This window comes from Scyliorhinus torazame, chromosome 11 (assembly GCF_047496885.1).
Source record: "Scyliorhinus torazame isolate Kashiwa2021f chromosome 11, sScyTor2.1, whole genome shotgun sequence".
Classification (NCBI taxonomy): Eukaryota; Metazoa; Chordata; class Chondrichthyes; order Carcharhiniformes; family Scyliorhinidae; genus Scyliorhinus; species Scyliorhinus torazame.
The window spans coordinates 168,951,962-168,964,348 of NC_092717.1; the positions used below are offsets into that span (position 1 = coordinate 168,951,962).

General features: G+C 42.3%; 1 protein-coding gene across 2 annotated transcripts in view; it reads right to left on the reverse strand.

The window, feature by feature from the left end:
• Positions 1-1,910: 1,910 nt before the first annotated feature.
• tmem64 (transmembrane protein 64) overlaps positions 1,911-12,387 on the reverse strand; it is a 69,561-nt gene continuing 59,084 nt past the window's right edge. Inside the window, exon 3 of one of the 2 annotated variants that reach the window (XM_072467987.1) lies at positions 1,911-5,362. In XM_072467987.1, the coding sequence (XP_072324088.1) occupies positions 5,171-5,362 (192 nt within the window). In that variant the 3' untranslated portion in view covers positions 1,911-5,170. Of the gene's footprint in view, positions 5,363-6,745; positions 6,851-12,387 lie in introns of those variants that run through there. The other variant, XM_072467988.1, reaches the window with a different exon arrangement.

The following is a 12,387-nucleotide window of genomic DNA, read 5'->3' on the forward strand; positions in this document are numbered from 1 at the left end:
CTACCCTGGGGAAAAGCCTCTGACTATCCACTCTGTCTATGCCCCTCATAATTTTGTATACCTCTATCAGGTCTCCCCTCAACCTCCTTCGCTCCAGTGAGATCAAACAGAGTTTATTCAACCGCTCCTCATAGCTAATGCCCTCCATACCAGGCAACATTCTGGTAAATCTCTTCTGCACCCTCTCTAACGCCTCCACATCCTTCTGGTAGTGTGGCGACCAGAATTGAACACTATACTCCAAGTGTGGCCTAACTAAGGTTCTATACAGCTGCAACATGACTTGCCAATTCTTATACTCAATGCCCCGGCCAATGAAGGCAAGCATGCCGTATGCCTTCTTGACTACCTTCTCCACCTGTGTTGCCCCCTTTTGTACTAGTCTACCATGAGGGACCTTGTCAAAGGCCTTACTGAAGTCCATATAGACAACATCCGCTGCCCTACCTGCATCAATCATCTTTGTGACCTCCTCGAAAAACTCTATCAAGTTAGTGAGACACAACCTCCCCTTCACAAAACCGTGCTGCCTCTCACTAATACGTCCATTTGCTTCCAAATGGGAGTAGATCCTGTCTCGAAGAATTCTCTCCAGTAATTTCCCTACCACTGAAGTAAGGCTCACCGGCCTGTAGTTCCCGGGATTATCCTTGCTACCCTTCTTAAACAGAGGAACAACATTGGCTATTCTCCAGTCCTCCGGGACATCCCCTGAAGATAGCGAGGATCCAAAGATTTCTGTCAAGGCCCCAGCAATTTCCTCTCCAGCCTCCTTCAGTATTCTGGGGTAGATCCCATCAGGCCCTGGGGACTTATCTACCTTAATATTTTTTAAGACACCCAACACCTCGTCTTTTTGGATCACAATGTGACCCAGGCTATCTACACCCCCTTCTCCAGACTCAACATCTACCAATTCCTTCTCTTTAGTGAATACTGGTGCAAAGTATTCATTTAGTACCTCGCCCATTTCCTCTGGCTCCACACATAGATTCCCTTGCCTATCCTTCAGTGGGCCAACCCTTTCCCTGGCTACCCTCTTGCTTTTTATGTACGTGTAATTTTCCTTAACCCTATTTGCCAATGACGTTTCGTGACCCCTTCTAGCCCTCCTGACTCCTTGCTTAAGTTCCTTCCTACTTTCCTTATATTCCACGCAGGCTTCGTCTGTTCCCAGCCTTTTAGCCCTGACAAATGCCTCCTTTTTCTTTTTGACGAGGCCTACGTTTACCTGACTACTCAGCCTCTGGGTCTTTTGTCAAGCAGCCTCATACAAAGATCAACTGGTCATTTAATCCCATTGGTTACTTGTGAAAGCTGGCTATATGCAACTTGTGTCATGTTTAGCTACAAAACAATTATACTTTTAAATTAATTCATTGGTTATTTGGCACATCTTGAAAACATTCAAATTCTGTCCGATTAGGGATTGTGCCTAGGAATCTGCTATTGGTTATGTTGCTCAAGTTCCTTGCTCTATAGTAAACTAAAAATAAAAGCAACAAGTTCTTGATTTCAATTTGAGACATGAAAAGTATTATTTTTGCACCGACTTTCTCCACTCTCCGAAAAGGCATCGATTCATAATGCACACTTGTTACTCTGCAGCATTTTGCCAATTTTCTATTAATGCCTTAGTCTAAACTGCGAGGTTCAGCAGATGGTGACATGACAAACAAACCTTACCAATTGTTAAAATGTGCACAGTTTGATGCAGATTTCCCCTCTAGATAGGACTCAACAAAATCTGAAATATAAAATTACTGACGATATCCAATATGCTTCAGGTTAATAAATGTAGCTATAATTAACATGTTACATAATTCTTCAATCTGTTTTTTCAAAAATCTAAGGCTGACAAGGCCAATAGCTATGGTGATGAAATGCAGAAGCAGATGAAGAATTGGTAGTTCACTTTAAGAAGTCAATTTATTAAAACAGATTGCACATTGATTAATTCAATCTTCCATCTGACATCAAGACAATTAAGAAATGCACTTTATAATGAACAATGGTGTCAATTGTAACGTGTAATGTGTATAGAAACCATCTAGAAAAATACTAGACACCAGGCATAAGTGATCTAATTCAGCCAGTCAAAATGACAAACCACATCAGTAAAGGTAGTTTCTAATAGTCATCTGACTCCCAAAATTAGATTATAAGCATTGTAATCACTTTGTTAGAATGTATATTAGTTTCAATTTTATTCTGGAGGTTCCATAATGCCAGTGGCTATGAATATGGGCACAGTTCATGTGCATCATAGTCTTGATGCGTGATATTCACGAAGAACATTTAACCACAATATTTCTGCAAATTTATCACAATAGTCTGCAGCTGATTTCTGGAGTCTTCTGCACACTATTATAAGTGTGCCACTGATATACACACATATTATTGCCGAGTACCATTATATGAAAGTATCAATTTACAGACGCTAAACAAAATATTCACTATTTGTGTATTTGCAAACAAAAAGCAGAATAAACACCTTCCACATCACTTTTACTTAGAGAAGGGAGCAAAGTTACAGCTGTAATTCGCTTTTATAATCTATAATAAAAATAGCATCATCAATGTCCAAAGTCCAAGTTAAAGTTGTATCTGTTCCATACCCGTTTTCAGTTTGTAAAGTCAGTTGTATGTTTCCTCACTGATATTCATGGACAAACAGGAAACAAGTCAAAAAGTAAAGTTCTTCACACTGCTTTTTTCAAATTCAAGCAAATCTGATTCTTTAAAGGGATCTTTGCACTGAAATGTGTGATTTCCCCTCAAGACAGTGATTCAATTTAGATGAATGTAATTGAAATTTCAGAAAAATATGTATGGTATATGCCTTGCAAGTTTCCACAATCAGCTACAAGTCTACTGCCACAACATACATAGTTTAAGCATTAACATCTGTGCTTTTATGGTTCTCTCATCGCAACAGTTTTCAAAACTGGATCCCAAGTATTTCCAAATATATTCTTCACTACTCATAACATTGCATTATTATTTCAGCCTTAATAGCACTGTTCAATTTATATGCCTGGTCCTGACAAGATTGGGAATAAGACTGAATGGTACATAGGCCACATAATTAAAATTATGTACACATCAAATAAAAGGAAACAATTCATGTGGATTTGGTATTGGCTAGAAGTGCATGCCTGTAAACTCCCAAGTTATAAAAACTAAAAGGAGTACAAATGCTGTTTGTGTCTTTTAAATGTGTTACATCACATAAAAATTAACCCACGAGAGGTAAAATTGTTTTCGCATTACCGCCAAGACAAAGAGAACTTGACAAATACGAAAATGTCAAAACAGCAGAAAAAAAAATCTATTGAGAATTCAACGGCATGGCTCAGAAAACATGCAACATATCTTTGAGATTTATTGTGCCACAGAGCAGCACTTTCAGTATAAACATGCTGCATTAAAGCCAGTTTTTATGCCATACTGCATTAATTAACTGATGCTCAATATATACAGAACTAAAATATTTTATCATACATATGGGATGTTCAAGCAATATGAATCATTGTACTTGCTGCCTAGGGATTTAAAATGTATTTGGCATGCAACATTTCTAGTATGTGCATCGGTCTAAAAAGAAAATTCTATTTGATCAAAACAAATTGGTCATCCAAATAATAGACAGATTATGTTCTTCCAGCATTTTGTTTATTTCACTGCATTTAATTGCTTAACTGGGTTTTTTAAAAATATGTTATTTAAACAAAGATCTCAAATGCAGGACAAAATAATCTCAATGACTTTGTAGAAATTATTATCCCACAGATTTTTAAGACATTAATACACCAGCATTCTTAACAAAAGGAACAGCTCTGACTGATATAGTCTGGGATTCTCCATTCCGAATTCACCCCGCTATCCGCTACCAGTGAGAACGGAGAATTTGGTGCTCAGCCGAAACTTCATTCACAGCAGCAGGAACGGAGATCCCTGCCAGCGTGAACAGATAGAGATTCCCACCCACAATCTTCACACAGAGCATAGAGATATTGGCATATTTATTTGTTTGATCATTATAGTATTAACCTAGCCCTTGGTGTTTTGAAACCACAGAATGGATATGTTGAGAAAATATATATCACCTTGTGATATTTATATTTTTACTTTCACTTTTTGCAAGAAGCATATTAATGAACATTTTAATATTCCTATGCCACTTGGTTCAAACTGATCACTATTCAGACCATAAAATGTTTTAACTTGCTAATTCTAATGTGCAAAATAATTTATTTCGGAAATGTTCTTTTCAATCCTACATTTTACTCATTTTGATTATAGCAGACAGCTCCAAAAGCTCAATGACAATGAGAATGTATTACATTTGAGATATTCTTATCATCCTTTGTTCTACAAATGGTACCATTGAGATTAAAACCAAGTAACTAAAGTGCATATTACAAGTAGCCACAGTGCCATCTGTGCTACTCCTACTCACTTAATTTGAAGGTTACAATACAAGACAAGAGTATAAATTTAGTACTTGTTTGATTGATCAGAAAACCGTTGTATTATTTAATGCATTGAAGAGGACTTTAACCAGATAAGAGGTACTTTAATTGTTCAGTGATGTGTGAAATTCCATTGTCTAAACAGCGCAGTTTGTCACGCTCCACTTTACTCTCCATAGGTGGGAGGCATTTTGGTTCTTTTCTCTTGCCTGGTCATTTGACATTAGGCTGTTCATTCACACAAATAGAAATGGTCTCAATAGATACACAATATTGCCACATGTACTAGATTTTAAATACACTTGCGAGCAAATATATATCACTCTGCACAATTTTGATTGTAAACCAATTTACAAGGTCAGTGTGAAGGAGATTCAACCTTGCCCTTCCAGTGCAATCTTCCACAACAGAAAGAAAACAGGGTTCAACCACAGCCTGTGGAATTCAGTTATCGATACTTTGCAAATGTTAAGTTGACTTGCATTCTTTTTCACCAACAACTAAATTCCTTCATTTTACGGATTGTGATTAACTTTCTATTTCAGCTACCAGTACCATACCATTTACTTGTTCACTATTAAGGCAGTTGTGCGAAGCCATAACATACTGTCCAATAAGTCATTCGCCTTTAGTGACCTAAAATTAGCACTGGCTGGTGGGTTTACAGTTCCTGGAATCTATGTAATAATTTTGATTCATACAATATTAATTCCACCACTTGTCATTGCTGAAGTCCTTTTATTGCAGAATGTCATGCTGGATCCATTTGGATGATCTTCATTAATAAATGAAGTTTTCAGCTCCATCTGGCAAGCCAAAATGGCAGCATCCAATTCAGTATGAGCTCTATGCACGACATAAAACATCAATCCAACGCTGATACAAATCTGTAACCAAAAGAAAGAAAACAATATAATCTCAACATGACACAAATAATTTAGAGAATACACAAGTTGAATATAGAGATTGAGATTTTAACTTCCCATACAATCAGATTGTCATAAACATATCCAGACAGTATATGACAGAAATTGTGTCACAGACTCAATCCCAACAACCAACAACTTGCATTTACACTTGGTCTTCAATATAGAAAAACATCTCTCGTTACTTTACAAAGAATGGAGAAGGAGTCAAAAATAGATTATCAAAAACTTGGTCAGAGATATTTCAAAGAGAGTCTTGAAGTCAATAAGGGAGATGATTGGTGGAGGATGGAGTTCCAGAGTAGCCAGCCTTAATAACTTCAGGCACAGCCACCAATGGTGATCCAAAACGAGGTAGAAGTTCATTTAAAGACAAACATGAGAAGATCACATTTTTATTGGTGCAGCACAGGGAGAAATGGAATAATCCAATGTAGGTCAGCAAAGGCAGAATGATGGTAAAATGGGACTTCACCTGAACAGAAGAGATGGAGACTGCCTTTGAGAGCATTGGAATAGTTACGCCTGGGAGGTAACAACGTGTAGATGAGGTCAACAACAGATAAACTGAGGTAAGGGTGAAGGTGGATCATTTTAGATGTGAAATCAAGCAGTCTTTATAATGGAGATGATAGGGAATTGGAAGCTCAGCTTGGGGTCAAATAGGATACAGGTAATAAAATTGCAATCAGTCTAGTTTAAAACATAGAACATAGAATATACAGTGCAGAAGGAGGCCATTCGGCCCATCGAGTCTGCACCGACCCACCTAAGCCCTCACTTCCACCCCATCCCCGCAACCCAATAACCACTCCTAACCTTTTTGGCTACTAAGGGCAATTTATCATGGCCAATCCATCTAACCTGCACGTCTTTGGACTGTGGGAGGAAACCAGAGCACCGGAGGAAACCCACACAGACACGGGGAGAATGTGCAGACTCCGCACAGACTGAGCTAGTGGGTGGAAAGGAAGGTGGGCATGAATTAGGGAAGTGGGACATAACAAGAGATTTGCACAGCAACAAGATATTGGAGCTGTGTAGTTCCTCAAAAGTAAAAAGGGCTGAATTCTGTTTGGGGTGGAAGAGCAGAGGGAAAGAGAGGGAGAAGAGAGGTTTTCAGCAGTTTTAGAAGCAATGGAGACAATGACTGAAGAATGAGAATTACTTATGTCAATTAACATGTAAACTAGAAAATAAGATGAGGATTCAACAGTTTAGTGGGAATAGTGTTAATGAGTTAAGAGGTGGGTCTTGTGGATGAGAACATGAGATTACCTGGGAGGAGAGAAACAAGGGCTAAAAATGGAAATTAATATAAAGGTCGGTACATACCAAGAAGCCACCTTTTATACGCATACAGTGTGTATGAGTTTGGCTTTGATCTTTGGGTCCTCACTGTCCACGGGGATAGTGCCAGAGGATTGGAGAGTGGCAAATGTTGTTCCTCTGTTCAAGAAAGGGAATAGGAATGACCCTGGTAATTATAGGCCGGTTAGTCTTACTTCAGTGGTCAGTAAGTTAATGGAAAAGGTCCTGAAGGATAGAATTTATGACCATTTAGAAAGATGCACCTTAATCCGGGATAGTCAGCACAGTGAAGGGTAAGTCTTGCCTCACAAATTTGATTGAATTCTTTGAGGAGGTAACTAAGTGTGTAGATGAAGGTAGAGCAGTTGATGTCGTATACATGGATTTTAGTAAAGCGTTTGATAAGGTTCCCCATGGTCGGCTCATGAAGAAAGTAAGGAGGTGTGGGATAGTGGGAAATTTGGCCAATTGGATAAGTAACTGGCAATCACATAGAAGACAGAGGGTGGTTGTGGATGGAAAATGTTCAGACTGGAGACCAGTTACCAGCGGTGTACCACAGGGATCAGTGCTGGGTCCTCTGCTATTTGTGATTTTTATCAATGACTTGGAGGAGGGGGCTGAAGGGTGGGTCAGTAAATTTGCTGATGACACCGAGATTGGTGGAGTAGTGGATGAGGTGGAGGGCTGTTGTAGGCTGCAAAGAGACATTGATAGGATGCAGAGCTGGGCCGAAAAATGGCAGATGGAGTTTGACACTGATAAGTGCGAGGTGATTCATTTTGGTAGAAAAAATTTGAATGCGGATTACAGGGTCAACGGCAGGGTTCTGAGGAATGTGGAGGAACAGAGAGATCTTGGGGTTCATGTCCACAGATCTCTGAAGGTTGCCACTCAAGTGGATAGAGCCGTGAAGAAGGCCTATAGTGTGTTAGCGTTTATTAACAGGGGGCTGGAGTTTAAGAGTTGCGGGGTTATGCTGCAACTGTACAAGACCCTGGTGAGACCACATTTGGAGTAGTGTGTGCAGTTCTGGTCACCTCACTATAGGAAGCATTGGAAAGGGTGCAAAGGAGATTTACCAGGATGCTGCCTGGTTTGCAGAATAGGTCTTATGAGGAAAGGTTGAGGGAGCTAGGGCTTTTCTCTTTGGAGCGGAGGAGGATGAGAGGCGATTTAATAGAGGCATATAAGATGATGAGGGGGATAGATAGAGTGGACGTTCAGAGACTATTTCCTCGGGTGGATGTAGCTGTTACAAGGGGGCATAACTATAAAGTTCAGGGTGGGAGACACAGGAGGGATGTCCGAGGCAGGTTCTTTACTCAAAGAGTGGTTAGGGTGTGGAATGGACTGCCTGCTGTGATAGTGGAGTCGGACGCTTTAGGAACTTTAAAGCGGTTATTGGATAGGCGCATGGAGCACACCAGAATGACAGGGTGTGAGACAGCTTGATCTTGGTTTGGACAATGCTCGGCACAACATCGAGGGCCGAAGGGCCTGTTCTGTGCTGTACTGTTCTATGTTCTGCGAGTGCGAGAGCGCGAGAGAGAGCACGCGCGCGAGCGGGAGAGAGCGCGTGCGAGTGAGCGCAAGAGAGCGCGTGCGAGCGAGCGCGTGCGTGAGCGGGAGAGAGATAGCGCGTGCGTGAGCGGGAGAGAGAGAGCGCGTGCGCAAGAGAGCGTGCGAGCGAGGGAGAGAGAGCACGCGAGCGAGAGAGAGCGCGTGAGAGGCGCGAGAGAGCGTGCGCAAGCGAGAGAGAGAGCGCACGAGAGAGAGGGCGCGAGCGAGAGAGCGCGAGCGAGAGAGCGCGAGAGAGAGAGCGCGAGAGAGAGAGCGCGAGAGAGAGAGCGCGAGAGAGAGAGCGCGAGAGAGAGAGCGCGAGAGAGAGAGCGCGAGAGAGAGAGCGCGAGAGAGCGCGAGAGCGCGAGAGAGAGAGCGCGAGAGAGCGCGAGAGAGAGAGCGCGAGAGAGAGAGCGCGAGAGAGAGAGCGCGAGCGAGCGAGAGAGAGAGAGAGAGAGCGCGAGCGAGAGAGAGAGAGGCGCGCGAGAGAGCACACGCGAGAGAGAGAGCGCACGCGAGAGAGAGAGAGAGCGCACGCGAGAGAGAGAGAGAGAGCGCGTGCGCGAGCGAGAGAGCGCGCGAGCGCGAGAGAGGCGCGCAAGAGAGAGCATGCGAGAGAGAGAGAGCGCGCACGCGAGAAGGCGTGCGCGAGAGAGCGTGCGCGAGACACTAATTGTGCAGAAGGTATGTTGGAGCTTTTAAGTATTTTGCATCAGTTTTTAATGCTATAAGTGTGCTGGAGGAGGATATGAAATAATATTTAGAGCTGCATGCATACAATTTAAAAGGAACTTTCAAAGTTAGCAGAAGAATTCGCTACAATTTTCAAACCATTTACATATAGAAAATATGCCAGGGAGCAGTGCTAAAGTAAAAACTTGTCCTTTCCTTCCTTCTTGAATAAACAAGGAAAGCATAAACCAATCAATCAGTCTTATAAGAGTTCAAAGCAAACTCTTGGAATTCACAAGCAATGACATATTTCAGGAGCTAGAATCAGAAAAACAATACAAATTAAAACGTAGTACCTCAAAAGTAATCATCCTTGCATTGTTATTTGAGCCAAGGACCAATGGGCATAGGGTAAAGCAGGCTCAAGATGGCTCAAAGTGTGATGTGGGAAGAGGAGGTTTTGATTCCACACCATTACTCAAGAAAGAGGGAGCTTTTCCATTGGGATGGGCTCCACTTAAATGTGGCTGTGATCAGTGTTCTGCCGAATCGTATAACCATGACTGTGGGTAGGTATTATTATTATTATTATTTTTTTTTTTAAATCAAAGAGGCTGGAAGGGTTCAGATAAATGAAAATTCAGAAGCCAAAAGAAGAAAGTGGAGGTAACAGATCTGTGTAGCAGTTTGGGTAAAGACAATCAGGGAGGACAGTAAGGGAAAGCGTATTAGTGGTAATGGTACCCAATAGTACATCAGCAAATAGTAGTAAAGATTAAAGGCTCTTTATTGGAACGTGTGATGCGTTCGCAATAGGCTGGGTGAACAAGTGGTACCAGAGGTAGATGGCCTCCATCGAACGACTATTAACAAGGTTGAGATATAAATAATCCAGGATACATCACATTTCGAAGAGATAGAATGGAAAAAAAAATAAAGAGGAGCACCGATAGGAAGGAAGTTGACAATAATAAGAAAGGCTCAAAAGATCAAGTAGAATCGGTGGGTAGATATTAGAAATAACAAGGTCAGAAAATACTGGTGGGAAGCTCAAAAAAAAAAAACAATGAGATCATTGAAAAATTGCTGAAGGAGAAACATTGCCTCTACAGGGTTTACCTCAATGTCAAGTCATCACTCTCCAAGCACAATGTCTCCCAAAGCACTGAAGGACTGTCCATGCACATTCAGAGACATGCAAGTCTCAGTTGGATCAGAAAACAATGAACGTCAACCATATGGAGACCCAAGACTGGAAGAGAGTCTATGATGCTCTGAAATCTGTCTACGGGCTCCAGTCTGCTGGTTCATCAGCAATCCTCAATACCAACGGTTCAATACTACTAGCAGAAAAAGCCCGAATGATAAAAAGATGGGTAACGAACTTTAACCAACCCTCAATTGGCCTTCATCTGTCGATGAAGCAATAAACAGGCTGCCGCACATTGCCATCAACTGCTCTCTTGATGACCCTCCCAAGTGGTTAGAAATGGAATGCAGTTAAACTCCTGTCTAGCAGCAAAGCTCTAGGTGCTCATGCTATCTCAGCTGAGGTCTACAAAGCTGATGGGTCAATGCCTGGTCAAGAAGCTCACTGAAGTCTTTGGTTTAGGTGGGAGCAAGAACATCTCACATGCCTCAATCACCCACATACACAAGCAGGAACTCACCAACCTGCCACAATTAGAGGAATTTTACTCCTCTCCAACACTTGGCTAGAATCCTTCTGAAACAGTTAAGTGCTAGTACAAAATCTCGACCATGATCTGCTGCTGGAGAGTTGGTGCAACATCCCGACCAGGATCTGCTGCTAGAGAGTCAGTGCAGTTTCAGAAGATGCTTGAGGAACCACTGATGTGGTGGTCTCTCTGCAGGAGAAATGCCAAGAAAACAAAACCCTTTGTTCACTTGACCAAGATGTTTGACATAGTCCTCCAGTGATGATTGCCTTTGAAGGTAGAGAAATTTCACTACCCAGTAACATTTGTTATAATGGTTCAATAGGTCCCCAATTACCCTCGAGAAGCTAGTGGTGAGCAGCCTTCTTGAACCGCTGCAGTTCCAGAGGGGTAGGTATACCCATAGTGCTGTTAGAGAGGAAGTTCCAGGATTTTGACCCAACAACAATGAAGGAATGACGATAGAGTTCCAAGTCAGGGTTGTGTGTAGCTTGGGACAGGAACTTCATAGTGTTCCCATGTATCTGCTGTCATTGTCCTTCTAGACGGAAGCGTTCGTGGGTTTGGAAGGTTCTGCCAAAGGAGCCTTGGTGAGCTCCTGTGGTGCATCTTGTGAATGGTACACACTGCTACCACTGTCTGTCGTCTGTGGTGAAGGGAGTGAATGTTTGTGGAAAGGGTGCCAATCAAGTGGGCTGCTTGGTCTTGGATAGTGTCAAGCTGGATTGGACTTGTTTATTGTCACGTGTACAGAGGTACAGGAAAAGTATTGTTCTGAATACAGTTCAGACAGATCATTCCATACATGAAAATAAAATACATAGGGCAAACATAAAATACACTATGTAGATACATAGACAGGCATCGGGTGAAGCTACAGGAGCATCGTACTACTTAGTAGAGAAGGTGTGTGAAGATATCAGATCAGTCCATAAGAGGGTCATTTAGGAGTCTGGCAGCGGGGAAGAAACTGTTGTTAAATCTGTTAGTGCGTGCTCTCAGACTTTTGTATTTCCTGCCCGATGGAAGAAGTTAGTAGAGTGAAAAAGCCAGGTGAGAGGGGTCTTTGATTATGCGGTCTGCTTTCCCAAGGCAGCGGGAGGTGTAGAAAGTCATTGGATGGGAGGGAGGTTCGTGCAATGGACTGGGCGGCGTTCACGACTCTGTGGTTTCTTGCGGTCTAGGGCCAAGCAGTTGCCATACCAGGCTGCGATGCAGCCAGATAGGATGCTTTCTATAGTGCATCATTGGTAAGAGTCAATGTGGACATGCCGGATTTCCTTAGTTTCTTGAGAAAGTATAGGCGCTGTTGCGCATTCTTGGTTGTTGCGTCGACGTGGGTGGACAAGGTCAGATGGCTGGTGATGTGCACACCTAGGAATTTGAAGCTGTCAATATCGTGCACCTCGGCCCCATTGAGGCAGACAGGGGTGTGTACGATACTTTGCTTCCTGAATTTAATGACCATCTCTTTAGTTTTGCTGACTTTGAGGGAGAGTTTGTCGTTGTTAGTTCTCTTCCTCCTGTATTCAGAGTCATCGTTGTTCGAGATCCGACCCACTACGATTGTGTTGTCAGCAAACTTGTAAATGGAGTTGGAGCAAAATTTTGCCATGCAGTCGTGTGTGTATAGGGAGTATAGTAGGGGGCTAAGTACGCAGCCTTGCGGTGCCCCAGTGTTGAGGACAATTGGGGAGGAGGTGTTGTTGTTTATTCTTATTGATTGTGGTATATGGGTCAGAAAGTCGAGGATCCAGTTGC